Source organism: Centropristis striata, chromosome 1 (genome assembly GCF_030273125.1).
Source record: "Centropristis striata isolate RG_2023a ecotype Rhode Island chromosome 1, C.striata_1.0, whole genome shotgun sequence".
Lineage (NCBI taxonomy): Eukaryota > Metazoa > Chordata > Actinopteri > Perciformes > Serranidae > Centropristis > Centropristis striata.
In genome coordinates, this window is record NC_081517.1 from 18,945,193 (window position 1) to 18,965,643 (window position 20,451).

The 20,451-nt window shown below is 41.0% G+C and overlaps 1 protein-coding gene across 3 annotated transcripts in view; it reads left to right on the plus strand.

Annotated features, from left to right (window-relative positions):
* Positions 1 to 20,198, plus strand: part of LOC131972815 (noelin-2-like) — a 33,668-nt gene extending 13,470 nt beyond the window's left edge. For all 3 annotated transcript variants that reach the window (XM_059334565.1, XM_059334556.1, XM_059334548.1), the window contains 6 exons: positions 555 to 710; positions 9,344 to 9,563; positions 10,780 to 10,886; positions 16,718 to 16,894; positions 16,980 to 17,153; positions 19,287 to 20,198. In XM_059334565.1, coding sequence (XP_059190548.1) covers positions 555 to 710; positions 9,344 to 9,563; positions 10,780 to 10,886; positions 16,718 to 16,894; positions 16,980 to 17,153; positions 19,287 to 19,607 — 1,155 coding nt within the window. In that variant the 3' untranslated portion in view covers positions 19,608 to 20,198. The remainder of the gene's footprint in view (positions 1 to 554; positions 711 to 9,343; positions 9,564 to 10,779; positions 10,887 to 16,717; positions 16,895 to 16,979; positions 17,154 to 19,286) is intronic.
* The last annotated feature ends 253 nt before the right edge of the window (positions 20,199 to 20,451 follow it).

A 20,451-nucleotide genomic window follows, 5' to 3' on the forward strand; every position in this document is an offset into this window, starting at 1 on the left:
GGCACAGAGGTGGTGTTAGCCATCTGCGAGGACACTGAAAGTGACCACGTACTTAATAATACATAACTTTAAGCCTTAATATGAATGAAACAGTTTATTTTTATAAAAATGAATCCCCGTCCTAATTGTCCTGAAGGGGGAAATTAGCTATTGAGACAACAGTTTTTTTCCCACGTTTGTTTTTGATGAAAAGTTGGATATTTTTTATTTTGCGGTCAATTAGGGTTGACTCTGTTTTGTAGTCATCGCCAAGTTAAAATATAATAAAAAAATAAAATTCTAACATCAAATATACCGTTTAGATGCCTCAGTATCGCACCCATAAAGTTCAAGTTCTCCTTCTTTTTTGCACTTTGGGTGAACTTACCCTTTAAATATTCTGTCATATCAACACACAGCCATATTGAACAACAACAGGTGTTTGGAAACAAATAACAGGTGGCAGTAATCAAGCAACAGCCAAAACCAATCATAAGCATTTCTGGCAATGCAGGTTGCTAACAGTAATCACTCATGATATCAACCGTGTGTGTGTGTTTGTGTGTTTGTGTCAGGTTCAGAATGTGAGTCAGTCCATGGAGGTGGTAGACCTGCGGACATCCAGAGACCTGCAGTATGTCCGAGACTCTGAACCGTTGCTTAGAGGAGTGGACGGACGTTTACACACTTATGTCGCCAACCCCCGCTCTCTGACGGCTAAGGGCCTGCAGGTAAACACACACACACACACACACACACACACATACACACACACACACACAAACACAGTCAGACACCCAGACACACACACACACACACACACACTGTAAGACAGTCGCTGTAGGGAACACATAACCTTTGGTGTGAAAACATTGATTTCACGCATGCCAAGCTGAAGTTTCCTGCCTGCACTCAGACACGCAAGCATCTTTCATGAAGAGGACAAAATTTGTCTTGAAGCTGTCAATTCACTGGCTTCATGTCCACTGTGTAAAAGTGTCACACAGCTTGGTACAGAAGGTGCCAGCAAAACTGCAGCATCACTGCACACATTACGACTTTGAGCTGTCCAAAAGAAAAAAAGAATGTGACTGGAATGAGTCTCACATTTAAATATTAATGATGAAATTTACATAATATTTACACAACTAAAAACGGAGGCAGTTCTTTTACAACATTTTTTTTTTCAGTTTGGTGTGTTAAATTTGCAGGAGAGAAGATAAGATTACCTGGCTGGATAAGTATTGCCTTTTATAGAGGGAAATCTAAATGTGTTGCACCTCTTAAATTAGGAGTACTAATCTCATCAGTGTGTGTTTTCTGCCATGAGGCTGCTGGCAGGCGTCTCTGCCAGCAACAAACCAGCATGCAAGGGGAAGATTATCTCAAGAGCTATAGAGAATTAAAGGCTGTGGATCTGAGGAATGAGAGACGAATGATCCAAACAATTAAATCAGGTGTGACACTACTGGTTTTATGTCTGCAATTGGCAGCTCAGGACTCCTAATAACACCAAGCTAATAGGTAGTTAAACCCTGTAAACTGTCAACATTTGCTCATAACTTTCTAAATAAGCTTTGATTTGAGGGTTTATGTGTCGTTGGACTTCGATGTGAAAAGTTGGCTAAATTGTGGTGAGAAGCAAAAGCTTTTAGCTATCTAGGTCACATGTATTATTTGTTTCAACAGCATTTTAAGGGCTATTTTTTAGTCTGTAGTTAGGACAGGCTTTACATTCAAGTAGAAGTCATTTTCACCAAATAAAACCTGGTTTTAAACTAGATGTTTTGATGTTTTTTATGTGCACATGATCCCCAATTTTATGATGCAATCAGACCAAAGATCACTCCCAATTCCTGTTTGTCTCTATGGACTACAATGATGGAGTAATCTCTGCCAGGGATTTAGCAGATTCAGTTCGGGTGTAGCTCTTCGTTGTAGTTTGAAAAGTTCACTATTGAGGACATTGCAAGATTTATTACGTGTCTAACTGCACATTGTACACAGTCATACTACTGCCTAATACTGCCTTTTTGAAACATTTGGTCAGTGATTATTAATTACACCTGCTGCAACATTACTCAACACGTTCAAAGTCCCACCCACTCCAAAGGTCACACGCTGGATTTGGTCTGCTCCCCTGGCACAACCCTCCTCCAGCTGCACATGCATGTTGTCCGTGAACCCCCCCCCCCTATATGGTGGCCATTTCCTTCACATCAAAAAGGAGGACACTTTGCATACATGGGACAAGCAAGAAGATATTTGTTTGGTATGATCCGGTTTTGAGCAGAGTTGTACTCTGATTAGCTCGATGCTTTCAGTGCTAGCACGTCTCTCGATAGCTACATCGCTTCAACATAATGTACAAAAATAATGAAACTCATCCCTCTTACTTTTTGTAACAAACCCGTGTTCTCTTGCCCATTCTGGGTTAATGGAGGTCTTTCGCTTTGGCATTTTCAGACTTTCAGTCGCTGAGAGCTTGGTTGACAGCCTGGCGGTAGCAACTGGCGTGAGCGCTTGTTGTGGCAGATCAACACATGGCTCATTTGAATATTCGAATGAGCCATGTGTTGATAGGGCACCACACGAATGTAACCAATGAAATTACTTATTTTGAAACAGCGTTTTGACACATATTTTTAGCCAATAAGTATTAAACTAACAAGGTAACAAAAGGCGGACCTTTTTTGTTATTTTCTTAAAAGGAGGACAAATGAGTGTCGGGCTTAAGGTTGCGCCTGCAGCCGGACAGGGCATTTAAAAGCCGGACACTTCCAGCCTAAACCCGGACGGATGGCCCCCCTACCCTCTTGTCTCTTCAGTTTTACTGATTTCAAGCTTTTGTTTACTAGCACTTCAGAGCAAATGAAACACTGGATATTCTGTAGTATTTTTTGTCATGCATGGAAGAAGTCGGGCTGATATTTACAGAGCCTAGCCGGTGTAGGCCCCACTGCCCCCTGTTTCTCGGCTGGTGGTCCCTTTAGGCTTTCTGCTGGTCAACCTTGGGACCCCTGCTGCTGCTGCTGCTGCTGCTGCTGACCCAGTCTGGAGCTTTTCTTTGCAGCCATCGCTCCATTTTTCCAGCACCAGTTTTTTTTCTTTTTGTTTGTTTATTTTTTCCGCTGTGCTCACTGAACAGAATCTCACACGGTTCACACAGTTCAGATCATACAAACTCAGTTGATATGACGAATTTTGGACAAATAATGAAGCAGACAACAACTAAAACATCTCCCTATCTGAAATGATGTGACTCAATATTAATTTTGTGCATTTATATTTTTTCCAAAATGATTTGGTGACCGCTAGAAATCATCTCGCGACCCCAATTGGGGTCGGGACCCCAAGGTTGAGAATGGCTGCCTTAAGGAACCAGCTAGTTAATCACCAACCCCCCTGATTAACCAGCGAGCTGGGCACCTGACCTCTGTTCCCCTTGACACCATGGTGCTCTATCCCTCGGTCTCAACTCTCTCACCCTCCTCAAAACTCAAATTAACTTCCTCAAACTCAGCAGTAAGACAGAGCTCTTCGTTATGGCCCCCAAGGCACTGCTGCGAAAGGTTGGAGATCTCTTCCTCACTGTGGACAACTGCTCCATCTCCCCAACCACTGAGATCCACAACCAAGGGTTCATTCTGGACTCCCTCTCCTTCCGATGCCACATCAAATCCGTCACAAAAATCTCTTTCATCTCAAGAACTAGACTACTGCAATGGAGTCCTATCAGGGTTTTCAAGCAAATCCCGAGTAGGCTCCAGTATATCTAGAACTCTGCTGTAATGGATTAGTGATTACTCCTTTTAAAAGTAACTTAGTTACGTTATCGACTACTTGTTTTTAAAAGTAACTAAGTTAGATTTACTTTAGATTTACCCCCCCCCACGCTACTAATGTAGAGCTGTCCAAGTATCCGCGGTAGTTGACACAAAGTCGACCTCACTCAGCGCAGCCTTCAGATTTCTCTCCATCTCTGCATACTCCTTATCCAGGTAAGAAGAAAAAGATGTTCTGTGAGGCAGCTCGGGGGCACTGACAGTAGGGATCTTGTTTATAATGCCATGAAACGAGGGCGAGTCAACAGTGTTTAAGGGCAGCATTTCTTCTATTATTCAGCTCTCCTCCACTTATCAGTTTTGAACCAAAGTCCAGTTTTTCGTTGTTTGGAAGGTGGGGGACCTCCTGCATTAGCAGCTCTCTGCTTCACATCGGGTGGGACTTGCTCTTTCAGTGTGGCTGCGCCATGTTTTTTTAAATTGGACTTGTATTTTTGAAGTGTAAAATGAACCTTTATGTTGCCATCTTTTGCTGACACAAAGTCAAAGTAATCGCTGTATTTCCAGTTGGAAAACACATATCTCTCTCCTCCCTCCATTGTTTACGTTTGTGTCACTGTAGCCTATTACACGTGAGTTGACCTCCTCATGTGGAAACGTGATTTGTCATGTAGCCTACGTCACCCCGAGATTCAACAGTAGTCAGTAAAAAAAAGTAGTCTGATTAGAGTAACGCATTACTAAGTAGTGCGTTAGCGGCATCACTGCTGGCGGCACATCACCCCGCCCTCATCCACCTTGACTGGCTCCAAATCAAGTCACGCATCCACTACAAACCCCTCCTCCTGACCTACAAATCCCTACACGCCGCAGCCCCACTATACCTCACTGATCTCCTCCACCCCTACACAGGGGTCCCAGAAGCTGCGATCCTCTGATGCAGGTCTCCTCTCTACCCCCCACACCAAACTTAAAACTTCTGGAGCCCGTGCCTTCAGCACTGCAGGCCCCACCCTCTGGAACTCTCTCCCAAGCGATATCCGCAATGCTGCATCCCTAGACATTTTCAATAAACTCCTTACCACCTTATGTTCACCAATGCCTCAGTTAAACCCATCAACCCAGTGCCCACTTTTTTAGTTATGTCCCTTGTAAAGCGTCCTCTGGTTTCTTAAAAGGCACTATATACATTTAAGGTTTTCTTATTGTTATTATTATTGTTAAGATTATGGGAAATCCAGTTCTTCACCTTTTAGAAGACATTGGAGATGACTGATACCACACTCATGTCTGTAGGGTAATTATGAACCTACAGGCATTATCATAGCTTAGCACAAAGACTTGAAACTGGAAAAACTGCGAGCCTGGGTTAGTCCAAATTAAATTAAATCCACCTATCAGCACCTCTGAAACTCACTAATTAACATAGTATATCTCATTTGTTTTAGCCTTTCAAAAACTGCAGTATTAAAACAACAATTTGCGGCTTTGCAGGAGGGTTATGTGCCTGTGACTGTTTTTGCTCGGCCAGTACCAGTAACATCCTGGAGTCTCCTTTGGCTACCTGGCAATCGCTTAGCTAACCGTTTGCTGACTTTAGCTACATATTCACAGAATAGACGATTCTTGCCGTTTCTGCAAGATAACGAATAAGCTTATTTTTAAAAATGTCAATCTATTCCCTTAAAATACAAAGCAGCAAACATAACAGATTTAACAAGAAGCTCATTAATCTAACATTATAGAATAATATATTCAATATTTATAAGCATGAGAACCTATATGATATGGACGGAGAGGCTCCATAGGAGGTCCACTAACAAACAAACAAATTAAAACGCACACACACACTACCCCTTACTTCCCCAAATAGAGAGCTTTTCCGCCTCCCCATTCTGCCTTTCATCTTTTGCCGAGCATCTTCTTAACAACATCACGGGGCTCTGGGGTCTGTATTTAAGTTTTTATGCACTTAGCTTGTGTGTGTGTTTGTGTGCACGCTTGTTGCTCCTTGGGGGTTTTCACAGTCATAAGCTTTTGCCTTTGCACTGAGAGGCAGAACTGGTGAATATTTATGTGATGTGCAGCTACAGTAAGTTTATCAATAACTAAACAGTATTTTTATACCTTTGGGGGAAAGGGAACAAGGGAGAGGGAAAAGAGGAGGTCAAACAGAGAGATTAAGATGGACAGATAGACGGAGGGCTTCAGAGAGATAGAGGAGAAAAGGGGAGGAAATAGAGAGAAAAAGATGGCTTATGCACATTAGCATTTTCCCCTTTGGGAGGGAGGGATGAGAGGAATGAGCAAAGTGAAGTAAAAGGGAGGTAAAGGTTAGGGAGAGAGAGGGAGAGAGATAAAAGAGTGAAACAGGAGGGGAGAGATTAGAGGGCGATTAAGATGAAGGAGGACACATGGCAGGGGAGGGATTAGCCAGGTAAAATGTTTACTATCTTACAGGCCGTGACATTTTGAGCATTTTGTCAAGAACAATTTTTAATGCATATTAATGAACTTGTGCAAATAATGATGCCAATACCAATCAGTGAGGATAAAGCGGACAAAATTAATGTCAACACAAGAAATTTTCACACTTTTCTCTTATGCAAAAACAAATGCCAAAAAAACTCTGTAAAAGTGTTTTGAAGTGATGTTGGAAAAGTATTTAGGTCCTGATTGGAAGGCAGCAGGGAAGTATTAGACACATAAAGTGTTTGACTGGCTGCCAAGCCTGTTTCCTGGATGTGTTGTTGTGTTTGTGTGTGGGGGTGTGATGTTCTGACGAGATGATAAGGTTTTTGTCTTCACTTTTGACACTTCTTTTTATCCTTCTCTTCTTTTCCATATCAAATCCAAGACCTCTAGATACACAGCAGGCAGTTTATGGGGAGGATTTCAGAGCAAAAAGACATCTAAGTGTTGAGCATAAAGAAGAGATATAAAGGGGTTTATTTGAAAAATCCTTTATCCTCCTGCTGCAGTACAGTCATGTGTCATACATATAATGCACAGGCTAAACATTGATCTTCCTTCAAGACGATTACAGAAAAACTCCTGTTCTCTCCTTCCACACTGGCTCAAATTCAGCCAGACAATTTTAAAAGGCTCAATTTTCAGGGAAAAAAAACAAAAAAGCTGTCTTTTAACTGTTGACAGGAGGCCAAAATGTAGGGGGAATAAAAGACTCATTCTCCAACTTTCTCTCTCCATTTTATGCTGCTTATCAGGGTCGCAGTGCCAGCAAACTGTGCAGAGGAGCCCAGACGTACATTCCTTCAGCCACATCTTCCGTGTCCTCCTGTGGGATTGCGAGGCGTTCCCAGGCCAGATGGGATATGTTGTCCCTCCAGCATTTTCTCAGGGCTCTTTCCATTTGGCTAATGTGGCTCCTTGCTTCCCTCACCCACGTCTCTTCCTCACATCTTAGCTCCGTGAAGATGGAGACGGCAATTACTCATGATGGACAGCATCTCCAATCTCGAATGTGTAGTGATAATTAAGTAGGGGGACAATTAAATAAGATGGTTCCTTTTAGTTTGTGTGAAACTTAAACACAGGGAGAAATATGCACATGCACATATGATCAGACTATCCCTCCCTCATTGTACAATAGTCTTTCATTTTCATGTTTTTTAAGTCCTTTAAACTTTTCACCTGTCACTCAAAGTATTCCCAACAGGTGCGCCAAGTGGCTACCTGTTGTCAGACGTGCCTCACTGAAACACCGACACCGAGAAAGCTGAAATGCCTGCATATTTTCCCCCTGCTGAATTTTGACATTGAAAATGGAAGTCTATTTGATTTGAAGTATAAATGAAAAGAAACAAACCTAATAGATGCTGCTGCTCAAATACTGATTAATATTGATACTGATCTGTGGGTTGAAAAACCAGTGATAGAAATAACACCTATAGAGCTGTGAAAAAATCTGCTACAGTATGTCTGATATGATAATAATAACTGTGGCATTGCAGCTGTACAGGACTGTGTGACTTTTCCTCAATGAGCCAAAATTTATTTTGAAAGGAAAATAAGAAAAGAGAAGGAGACAAATCTGCAAAAGAAGCGTAATGATTTATTCATCAGTCAGATTATACATATTTATCTAAAGTAATGATTTTTATTGAATGAATAATTGCATTAGTGCTGCCATTGGAGATTTTATTCCTGTTTCTACAAGTAGTTTGTCTGTAGTATTTAAATCAGGTAATGAATCATGATGACCAAATGTTCCTGTTACTGCCCTACTGTCAGATCAGATGACTAAAAGAGTTATTGTTTTCTCCTTTATTGAATTGTACATGTCAAACAATGAATTTGGACAAATACAGATAATGTGCAAAATACTTAACAAGCAATCAAGTAAAATACGCTAGGAGGGCAACCGTTATTTGTGCGACCAACACTCGGGCATAAGAAAAGAAGTGGACCCTATCATCAGAAACAAGCCTCTCACTTAGATTAGATTAGATTAGATTAGATTAGATTTGATTAGATTTGATTAGATTCAACTTTATTTTCATTACACAGAGTACAGGTACTTAGACAACAAAATGCAGTTTAGCATCTAACCAGAAGTGCAAAAGGGCAGTAAAGTGCAAAGTATGTGCATATGTACAGTAATATATAAACAAATACAATAGGTTTAAGCAGCAGATAGCAGTAGGTAGATCAGTATAAATAAAGTACAGTGACAGTATATGAATATGCTATAAGGAATAAATACAGTGCTAAACAGATCAGTGCAGATGTTCAAATGTTCAGTGCTGGAGGGGGGGGTGTGGGGGCTCTGACTGAGGTGCAAAGTTCAACAGGGTGACAGCTGCAGGGAAGAAACTGTTCCTAAACCTGCTGGTCCGGGAACGTAGGACCCAACTTGAGTCTGAACGTTCAGCAAAATGCAGAACACCTTTGCTTGAGCATGTAATGTCTCGACAGCGAGAAACAGCACAACAGGCAGTTCTTCAGAAATTATTGTTTTGAATGCACTTACCGTTGTCGTTGCTTATTGTACTCGTACTGCTGCTGCTTTGTCACACGGCACTACCGTCTCCTCCCACTTTGTTCGGCAATGCCGGAGTGTGAATAGACGCCAATATTACGTTGTTGCTGGATCTGTATGAATGTCCTAAGGTGAAATGGCGGCAGAGCTTATTAGGGCACTTTAGGACACAATTTGGTATATGAGTCCAGTCCGGTGTTTGGCTTAATATTAAACCAGTTTTAAATTTTTTTACTCAACTCTGCTGACTAATCACTAACGATTCCCATTGAAGGTGTGTTGCTTTCTGGTAAAAACATCTGCATAAAATACACCCGGTGGAAGCCTCCTCTCTCCTCACTCGATCGATTTTTGGGTCACAGGCTGCAGGATGCAGAAGTGAGGACAGGAAGGAGCATAATTAGTTGAATGGAAAGCACTTAAGTTTGTTCTGGGGCCTGTTTGTCCACAGGGAAGTAGTCACACTCAGAGGGCGTCCTGACCAGACGCAAAAGCTACCTCAGTCAGAAGAGAGAATTACATTATCTCATATTCTCCCTCTAACATAGTTTTCTTCCTGCCTTTCATGCACCCACAGGAGTTAAAGGGCCAGATGTCTCAGCTACGACCCCTTCTGTCAGTGGTGGAGCAGTACAGATTGGACCTGCAGACGCTGGCCACCCTGCGGCTGGAGCTCCTCAACCTGTCAGTCATCCTGTCGTCTATTCAGGAAGAGATCGGAGCATATGATTACGAGGAGCTTCAGCAGAGGGTTTTACTGCTGGAGACCAGGCTACACAGCTGCATGAACAAACTTGGTACGTGCAGGAGGGACAGTCAATCTCAGTAATACACAGAGAGCATGACTGATGCTGCCTTCAAAATAACTCATGAGGTTATATAGGAAAGTCAAGAACATAAAATATCTAGCATTCAAGTGCTTTTAAGTGGCACGCCATAGATTATACTCATGAAGATGAGTTTATTTGTCACAAGGAGTTTTTGTGACATTTTGTGGCTCTGGAGGGAGCTTTTTAAAAACAGAGAAAACAACCCTGTTGAAGTCCCAAGGTTGTTTTTTTTGTACTTGAGCCATGAAATTGTTAATAAAAAAACAGGGTTATGAACTAGGGCAGTGCAGTTTGAAATGTGTGTCTATTTAACAGGCAGGGTATCTCAGCCTCTGCTTCACCAATTTTGACCGTTTATTTTTAAAAATGTTTTGTGAAAGCCCCCCCCCTTTTTACTCAGGCTTCCATCTCTCTGCTGTCATGTTGGTCTTAAAAACATCTTTCACAGTTCGTGTTTGGGGCACTAACATATTTTAAATGACGAGACTGCATGAAATGTTGGTCATTTAAATGGAGACTGGTGGCAGGTGAAGGCTGCTCATTAACAAGTTGACCTTGACTGACAACATGACTGATTCAAAACTAGGAAATATGAACATAGTTTCCACCAACGAATTGCGCATTTTGAAGATTAATTTGATAAAACTTTCAAAAATTGTGCATGAAAGTTTTTATGCTTGCTTGAGGTGGTTTCTGTCTTCTTCGGAAAATAATTAATGCAAGATGGAAACAATGTTTTCCAAATAAGTTCTGACGTAGCAAACATTTAACTCACATGACTCACAGCTGTTTCTGCTCTGCTGGTCAAGACGAGATGACATGAAAGAACAATTTAAAGTTGCCCAATTGAATCCAATTCCTGAACACTTCTCTCAATTTTTTCTTGTGGGTGGCCAAAGTTGTCCAACAAGAAACTTCTTTTTTGTTGTTGTTTTTTCTGTTTTGCAAGCTCTATTTCTTCTACTGTTTACTGAGGGATTAGCCTGCAGCAATACATTACACTGCCAATCAGCTTTGTTTGCTCTAAAACATTTGATGGAAAGGTTTTTTTATTTATACATTCAAAAATTTCTATCAAAAATTTGCTTCAAATTGAATGGACACACAGCTTCTGTTACTTGACTTCTATAACCTTCACTATTTGCTTACTGAAAACATAAATATGCCCCTCCTTTGTTAACAGGTTGTGGGCGCCTGACTGCAGTCAGTAGCCCAATCACCGTGAGAGCCTCGGGGTCCCGCTTTGGCTCCTGGATGACTGATGCCATGATTCCCAGCTCCGACAGCAGGGTAGGTGTGTGTGTGTGTGTGTGTGTGTGTGTGTGTGTGTGTGTGTGTGTGTGTGTGTGTGTGTGTGTGTGCGTGTGTGCATGACAAGTGAAGCAGGTGTTGTGAATGTGTTCATAAGGTAGCTTAGCTCTATATTTTTCTTAATGTGATTTTTCTGTCTTACTTCGAACATGACTCCTGTGTGCACTTTGTCTTCACTCGCTACAAGCTTCACCCATTTCCTACACACACACACACACACACACACACACAGTCTGTTCGGCAAGCGCATATTAAGCTAGTTGTCAAGGCGACTGTCTCCCAGTTGCCAGGTGTGATTTATATCGCCATGGTGACCCTTGCCTGTTCCCTATTAGAGTTTCTCCCTGGTGATGAGAAGGAGCTATACACAGTAGCAGTATCCCAGTTATTGCCTTCTGTTTCCCAGTTACCAGTGTGACTCTTGCAGTTATGGGCAGGGGCTTTTTCCTGGTCCCAGTGTCAGTTTGCATATTTGTCCCAAGAAAATGAAGCTTTTTCTGTCTCTTTCTGTTAACGCTGTTTGCTAGACAAACCCAGTAAATTCTTTCTGGATTTGTATTTTAAATCAGCCAGTGAAACTGTGAAAAGCTGTAATCTACTGAAATGACTTTTATCTTGATTTCCTTCAAGCTTAAAGGAACCCTGTGGAGTTCTCCTCTAAACAAACTCGTTATGTTTACATTAAGCGTTTCTTACCAAGATGCACTGTGTGTTTCCTTCAAGCCTCACAAATGTTTTGGATGCATTTTCTTCCTCATTAAATATTTACAGGGCTGATTTTTTGAATATTTGTCAAACCTGCATTGTTTAAATTATGGCTGCGCGCTCTATTATTTCAGCATCATTAAAAAATATCAGTTTCTTTCAATATCTTGCAGACCTAGTTTACACCATGTATGTAATAAGGAGAACTGGATACCACCTTTGAAGATTGTTCCCTGTTCATTCCTATAAAAGTTGGTCATCGGGCATGTATGCAGAAAAAACCTACACCTGTATCTATTTCCCAGTTTTTCTCTCTCTCTCTCGAAATACAGAAAAAACATACAGAGAAGTCTGTGACAGAGCTGGAAGAAGTATTCAGATCCCTTACACAAGTAAAAGTAACAGTACCACACTGTGAAATTACTTGATTACTTGAATTGAAATTACAATTAACTTATTGCATACATTTTCCCAATAAGAGGAGTTTTTCTCTCTCAAAAAATACAGATACAAATCCAAACAGAGAAATCTGTGAATGTTTCTGGCTTGTTCTCGCAGCTGACCTAGGTGACCTTTGATATTTCATAAGGTCATGATTGTATGGCTGCTGATATTAAGCATCAGAAACATATCCTAGCAACTAGAAAAAATAATTATATTATGTTTTGAAATTATATTTGAAAGAAAATAAAGCCAAGTAAAATCATTTAAATACATTAGTGATTGGACAACCTGCATCTTATCAGCTAAAGCTGTTTGGTAGGAGTGCCACACACACACACACACACACACACACACACACACACACACACACAAACACACACACACACACACACACACACACACGCACACAGTAAGTCATTCTGATACATCCTTTGGTATCCATGACTACAGTGTCTGCAAAGGGTCCCAGTTTGGCATTTATGAATTCTTCATTAGCTCATCAGTGTGTGAATGTGTGTGCACGCATTGTTCTTTACACACACACGCATGCACACACCTGTCGCTGTGTTTGAGAACAGCTGCTGAGGTGTGGATATCCCCTGATCTGTCAAGATGTCTCTGCTGATAGTGTGAGAGCGAGAGAGAGGATGAGAGAGACACAGAAGAGAAGAGAGAGGGAGAGAGAGAGAAAGGGGCCTGTTGGTGAAGAGGTGTGACGCAGGAAAAGGAGACAGGAAAATGAAAGAGGGGGTGGACAGAACGGGGAAGAAACAAAGAGAGTAGGGGAGAAGAAGGAAAAGGTTGATCAAAAGAGCAACAGTCGGGAAAGACAGCCAGGATGATATGAAGGAAACATGAGAGGTGATGAAAACAGCAGAGGGAGAGGGGAAAAGGAGGTCAAGACATGTTCAGTGTTTCCCACACATAGACTTTACTATTACCCTGTTATCTTTACAGCTGCCCAAGTTATTTTGTGCCCTATTTTAGCAACAATATTCAATCCACAGGGTAGCCCATTAGTGTTCTTTTTGGACTTGCAGGGCTGCCAAATGAAGTCAGGAGAGATTGTATAGTGGGAAAGTCTTTACAGTGAGACGGTCAGGGTGGAAGGATAGATTAAAAAAAATACAGGACTTTTACCCTGAAAACCTTTGTTTGTGCCTGTGACTTTCATCTAGGAGACCAATTTTTGTGTCTCATGTGAAGCTGTCACAAACATTCTTTTTTTTTACCCAAACAACAAATCTTTTCTTAATCATAACAAAATTGTTTTGTTCCCTCAACATAATCATGAGTGTGGATCAAGTATGTAACCAGGTCAGCAACAAATAGATTGAAAAACACTGAAATAGTTCTGTTTTTTAAAGGTCCACTGTAAGAAATAAGGAATAATATCTACCGTATTGTACCGTACCATATTTCAGCCGTTCTGCATTAAAAGTGATTGACCCATTATTAAACTTTTTTAACTTGTGTGACAGTCAAGATTCAGTCTCAACCAATGACGCTTATTATCAGCTATTTCTTCATTTACTTCACTGAACATAAATGAACTCATAAGGTTCATAAGGTGCTGCGTCTCCTGCTGTCACGTATTGTAATTTGATTTCCCTTTGTCGGTTTGTGTAGCTCTGATGGTGCAGTAAGACAGTCACCACAACTGTCCAATCAATATTCCTCTTCATTTTTTTGTAAAAAAAAAAAAAAAAAGCTGGTGTGAACACAAACCAGACCAGAACCAAAAGGTTACAATGTATAATCAGGGCTCCAGACTGCAACCAATTGTAGTCACACATGCGACCAAAAGTCAGTTAAGTGTGACCAAACATATTCATTGGTTGCACCGGTGCACCTGACATTTAGCAGGTCTGTCTGTGTGTGTGTGCATGTGTGAAATTACGCCTTGTACTCCTCTGCTTCCTGTGGCCGTCTGACCCATCGTTGGTCGATCTGGCCTCATCTGACTCAAAAAACAAACATTTATCTGCACATTTATTCTTGTTAACGATCATTTACATAATATGTTAAGAGATTACCAACGTTTACGGGAAGTGACAGCCTACAATGTTTATTATTCAGTGGAAAAAGGTGTGTTGGAAAATTTTGGGTCCGCCTTATATATGTGCCGGTGCACCTGAATGAAAAGTTAGGCACACAAGTGCAACCAAGGTTAGTGTGGAGCCCTGTAAAGTGCTTGTCCTTTTTCTGAACCTACTGAACCAAACTACAGTTGTTGAATTGACATAATGTAAGAGAAAACATGGTACACACACTTGATTTCACATGCTGAAGACAAGGCTTTATACGTGCTGTGGATTTTTGTTCTCTATTCTTCACTTCACGGCATGCAAGGGTTGTATAAGGATAGACTTGAAAAAATCTGAACCTATCCTTCAGGGAAGTGTTGGAGTAGGCCAACTGGGAAGGAGCAAAAAGGAAAAATGGTGCAACAATCTGTAAAACTAAGGTGTGAGTTCAAGAAACAGCAAAAAACAAAAAAACCCTCCTCAATCCCTTTCTAGCACGCAGCGTTCGTTGTATAATCAGCGTCTGGGGCTTGTTTATATAAAGCAAATGGTGCATTCAAATGCGAGACGATTACAGCTGCCAGAAAACAAAGGGACTCCAGTTCCTTTGAAACATAGTTTTAAAGGGGAATTAAAACAGAGAAAGCTTCATCAGATGAGCTGATGAAGCAGGGAGGAAAATAGGTTGGAACGAGAAGTGTTTAGAGGAGAGGAGAGAGTGTTGGTGGTAGAGAGCGAGCAATCAGTCTGCTTCATTGTCTTTGCAAAGCTCACACTAAGTCTCAGTTAAACGCTGTGTTATTGAAGGCCCTCAGAATCACCGCAATCAGTTGCCTTTGTGTGGAAGTCTCTTGTTCATTATGGATTTTATATATCGCGACTGCAAATGAACTGTAATCTTAAAAAATGGTGCTGACGCGGCAGGAGAGATTTTCTTTTCTATGACCCACGAAAAAAAATATCCTTTTCATCTGCTCCCTCTTCTCTGCCCTATGTACTTTTCTCTGTTTGCCGAGGGAATAACGAGCACATTTTTCACCAACAACACTCTCTCTTTCCAGCGCTCTCTACTCCTTTCTTTCATCTTTTTCACCTCTTGTCCCTCCTTGGGTAATTAATCCTCAGTGCTGTCGAGGCTCAATTCCCTCCCATCTCGTTTCTCCTTCCCCCCCGTGTCTTCTCTCGTTCTCCATCCGTTTGTTTCTCCTGGGATCTCTGATGGTTATGGATGATGAAATAGATGTTATTAACTGTTAGTAAGTGTTCGCTTATTAATGTCAACTTAATGTCAACTGCCCCGTGCTGCATCATTTTAAAACACATGGACTTGATGGCTATGTACACATTATGATTTAATGTTCATATTTTCACTTTTACAAGGAAAAAATCTCTGAAAATGACATATGTTTGACAAACATAACACTATAATATACCAGGGCTGTGACAATACCTTTCTATACTATCACAGTACTTAAGTGACGATTCTATATATATTGTGATTTTTAATTATTTTTATTCTACATTTTTTGCATTTTGATATTATGATTGATTGTGATTTTTGTTTTTCTTTTACAACACTACACCATGGAATAAAGTTGGCTCTTCTAGAGACTGAGGCATATTTCCAAAAATAATGTACATCACATGTTAGTCCGTCTTTGACTTCTTTCAGCAGCATCATACAATTACTGCATAGAAATGTTGTTTTGAGCATGTGCACTTCCTCAAGAAGAATCTTGTTTTCATTCATGTGAAAATCTGTTTAATAAGTATGTCATATGTTAATTATCTCAAGTGTTACCTCTCTAATACTTATCTTTCAGTAAAAATCAAACATTTTATATCCTCAATGTCAGTTTTTCCCTGTAGTAGCTAAAATGGTGTTTAATGTCAATATCTTTCAAGGTTTTAAATCAGTTTGAAGAGTTTGAAACGTTTTTTTGTGGAAAAAAATACTGTTTATCTTTTGCCAATAATTCAGCTGAGGTTGCTGAAGTCTGTGATCCTAACATTACCCTGAAATCTCTGATTTAGTAGTTTCCAGGACCAGCTTCCACACAGTAGGAAAATGCTAAATAGTGGATTTGTTGGTCCAACTTTTTCTTATTAAATTGTTCTTATCCAACATAAAAATGTGCTTGGTTAATGATGGGCTCCTTGGTTTTGGAAGTTACCTTGCTGAAGAGGTAACTCCACATTTGCAGCTTTCATTGGACATACATTCGAAAAAGCCATTTAACCCTCTTAATTCTTAAGATATTGAGCATCACTCTTACTGCAGCCCCATGCACACCTCTTAAGCATGTGCAGAAATCAAAAGCATGACAAACCTGCTGTGCCTCGTTACGCTTGCGAAGCTGTGATTAGACAACTGCTGTTCAGGTGATGAGTTGAGCGTATGGTCAGTTAAATGTCTGTGGTTGGCTGTGACCGATTTCATTAGCTTAAGGTGTGCGGCTTAAGTACCAGCCAAGAACCAAGCACCATGTCATTATCTAATCAAGTTGCTGGTGAGCATGGAAGGTGTCCATTATGGATCTCTCTCTGCAGAGTTAACAGAATTTAATGCTTGGTGGGTGGTGTACGTAAGATCACAGCAGGTGAATCTTTTGTTTCTCTTCCCTCCTCCATCAGGTGTGGTCGATGGATGGCTACTATAAAGGCAGGCGTGTGTTGGAGTACAGAACCATGGGGGATTTCACAAAGGGGCAGAACTTCGTGCAGCATCTGTTGACCCACCCCTGGGCAGGAACTGGCCATGTGGTGTACAACGGGTCACTCTACTACAACAAACACCAGAGCAACATCCTGGTAAGTAACCAGCTGGAAAACAAACATGAGAGAAGTGACAATTTGATAGTAGCAGAATGAGAGATGTATCCATCTGTCTTTGCAGGTTCAGTACCATTTCCGCTCTCGCAGTGTGTTGCTCCAGCGCAGCCTGAGCGGAGCCGGCTACAACAACACCTTCCCCTACAGCTGGGGCGGATCCTCCGACATCGACCTCATGGCGGATGAGATGGGACTCTGGGCCGTCTACACCTCCATCCCAAATGCTGGAAACATTATGGTACAGTCTTAAGTGTGTGTTCCTGCACACTCTTGTGATAAGTAAGCAAAGCAAGTGAAGAACATGAAAAATGTGTTTCCACTCCATCCTAAAAGGCACATTTATTGTTAAATGACTGCAACAAAATCTAAATCCACTGATTTGTTCCAGACAGAAGTTACCGCTGTCAGCAGCTCTGAGTTACCTTTCAGAAGTCATAAACTCCCACACTATTTAAAAATCCATTAAAACAGCTTGGACAGATTGCTGCAATGAATATCGTAATCCATCATAATGAACAGCAAGTGTACTGCAGTTTTACATGATTTTATGATGTACTATACACCTAGTTTTCTCTGTCATTGTGCACAATTTACAACAGAAATATTTAACTCTAAAGATGGAGAAAAGGGTTTCAATAAAATGCAATTCAACAGGAAATGAAATTCTATAAATAAGACACATGACGAAATAAACAAAACAATTCAGACATCCCGAAAAAGTAAATGAAACCCCAAAGAGAAATACTGAACTTTCCATTTGAACAAGATGGAAGATTCAGGATGAAATCAAATTGCAGCCTACCTCTAAGGACCTTCCACTCCACTCTCCGACGTGTTTTGCTTCATCCAGTGGACTTTTGCTAGCAAATGAGTCGGGAGTTCCGGCCACTGGCAACATGGCAGGAAGCCAAGCATGGTTCATCTGCATATACTACGACTACAATAACACAAAGCCAGTTAAAAATCCAAGTTTCCCTTTAAGGTACAACAGGTACTACTGTATATAACAATAATAATACTATTAATAAATTAATAGTTTTCATCCAGAATTTAGCAAAAAATTCAACAGAAATCTACAAAAGAAAACTCAAAGCATGAGTGGATGTCTGACTCTCATTCTTATACTGTAAACACTCGGCCTGTTCGCATTTTGTGGCATTTGGTATTTAAAAAGTAGTGTCGGATTAGATGCTCATTTGCAACAGTATCAAGTGCCGTCTTCGTTAGAAATGAGCAGATAGCAACATTAGCCATCTGTTAAGTTATCATTGAGCTAGCCACTAATAATAAAACAACTAATGTTAATAGGGGAGCTAGGCAGCAAATTATCAGTCCTGCCTGTCAGTAACTTTAATAGACAGTGATAATTTTAGAGGATAACACAATTATTTGTGTCTGAAAAGTGTTGTAGTTTAGTTGTAGTTTGCACTATCTTTTTATCTCTATTTGTGTCTATTGTCTATTTCTGTTACTGCTTAATCATTGGCAAACTTTCTGGGGGAGACCTGGTCTTATTAGGAGAGATGATGTTCATCCCACTTTGGATGGGGCTGCTCTCATATCTAGCAACCTGACCAAGTTTATTAGTGGTCCAAATCTATGGCAACCCAGAGTTGAGGCCAGGAGGCAGGTGTAAAACACTTCTCTGTGCTTCCATTAGTCACCCACCCAAAACCTCAAAGAGACTGTTTCTGTCCCCTGCCCACCTAAAGCTAAGTTATTTAAACCAGGTTCTAACAGAAGAGGAGTTATTCAAAATACTTGAGCTTTATGAATAAACTTGACTTGACTTATCTAGCATCACAGCTGCTCATCCAGCTCCATTGGCTACCTGTTGCAGCCCGCATCAAATTCAAATCTCTAATGCTGGGGCTGCACCCACTTACTTGAACGCCCTGATACAGGCATATGCTACCTCAAGACCGTTGCGCTCTTCCATTGAACGGCGCCTGGCTCTGCCACATATTCATCCAAGGCAATCCAAACTCTTTGCATTTCTTGTTCCCCTTTGTTGGAACCACCACCAGTTCCTGAGCAGGGGCGTCCCTCTCTACCTTTAAAAACCTCCTGAAGACCCAGCTCTACAGAGAGCATCTTCTCTCCTAGCACCACACCACAACTCTACTCTTTAAAGAATCCTCACTAGCACTTATTGCTGCACTAATGGCTCTTACTGCACTATACCTTGATTGTTTCCCTTTTCTGTAAGTGGCTTTGGATAAAAGCTTCTGCTAAATGGCAAATGTAAATGTAAATGTTATCACCATTGGTGCTACCAAAGAAGATGAAACGTCTTTGAGATTGTAACTTTAGGCATTGTATGTGATTAAGTAAAAAAGGAAACATGAAGTGTATTCCTCTCTGTTTGCAGGTGAGTCGTCTTGACTCTCGCTCCCTGGAAGTCATTCGGAGCTGGGACACGGGGTTTCCTAAGCGCAGTGCAGGGGAGGCCTTCATGATCTGTGGCACGCTGTATGTCACCAATTCCCACCTGGCCGGGGCCAAGGTACACTTTGCCTACCACACCAACTCCTCCACGTACGAGTACACTGACATCCCCTTCCACAACCAGTACTCCCACATCAGCATGATGGACTACAACCCCAGAGAGAGGGCGCTGTACACCTGGAACAACGGACACCAGGTGCTCTACAACGTCACACTGTTTCATGTCATCAGGAGTGACGGATAGATCAGCACACAAATAGTAAAAAAAAAAAAAAGAGAGAGAGTGAGATGGAGTTATTATAGAGACGTCAGCGGATGGGTCGAAGGGTACTGCAACTTACAACACACACATACACATGCACACATACACACACACGATGGGCATTCACATCGACAGGAAAATGAGTACTGTCTGTGTTTGAATTTGAATGACTTCCCGACTACGAGAGCTCACTGAGCTAATAACTAGACACAAAACACAGTTGTCGAACACATGCCTAAAGGTCACAGACAAGAGTATTCATCACGGTGAAGAAGAAAATTAACTGCTTCTGCTTCAGGGACGCGGATAGAAATAAGACAGTTTGAGCTCATCCATATTCTGTTGCGATTCATTCCACTTGTGTCTCAAGAAGTGATTTTGGAAGTCGAGGTTGTTTCGTCCAAAAAAAAAGAAAAAAAGAAAAAAAATGCAGCTCGTGAACTGAATTTCAACTCTCCTTAAACCTTGAGCTCTGACGACGGACCTGATGGAGATATTCTGGGTTTGTGATGTGATCGTGGACGTGTTCAGTCAGCATGGTTGTTCATTCAATAAACATTACTGTTAAACTTTGCCAAGACTGTTTTCTTCTCTGTTTTCTGAGCAGAGAGTGGAGAGGAGAAATGAGAGAAAACTTTTTACCTTGTTTTTAATACAACCTGTTTGTCTGGAGAGAATGTAAGTTTGATTTTTTTTTTTTTCAGCATTTTACACAACATTGTAAGACCCTCCCAAAGAGTAACTCAAAATAAACAATATTTATTGCAATTATCTTACAAATCAGACAAAGGGAAATACAACCTTCAAATAAGGGAGAGAAATTCAG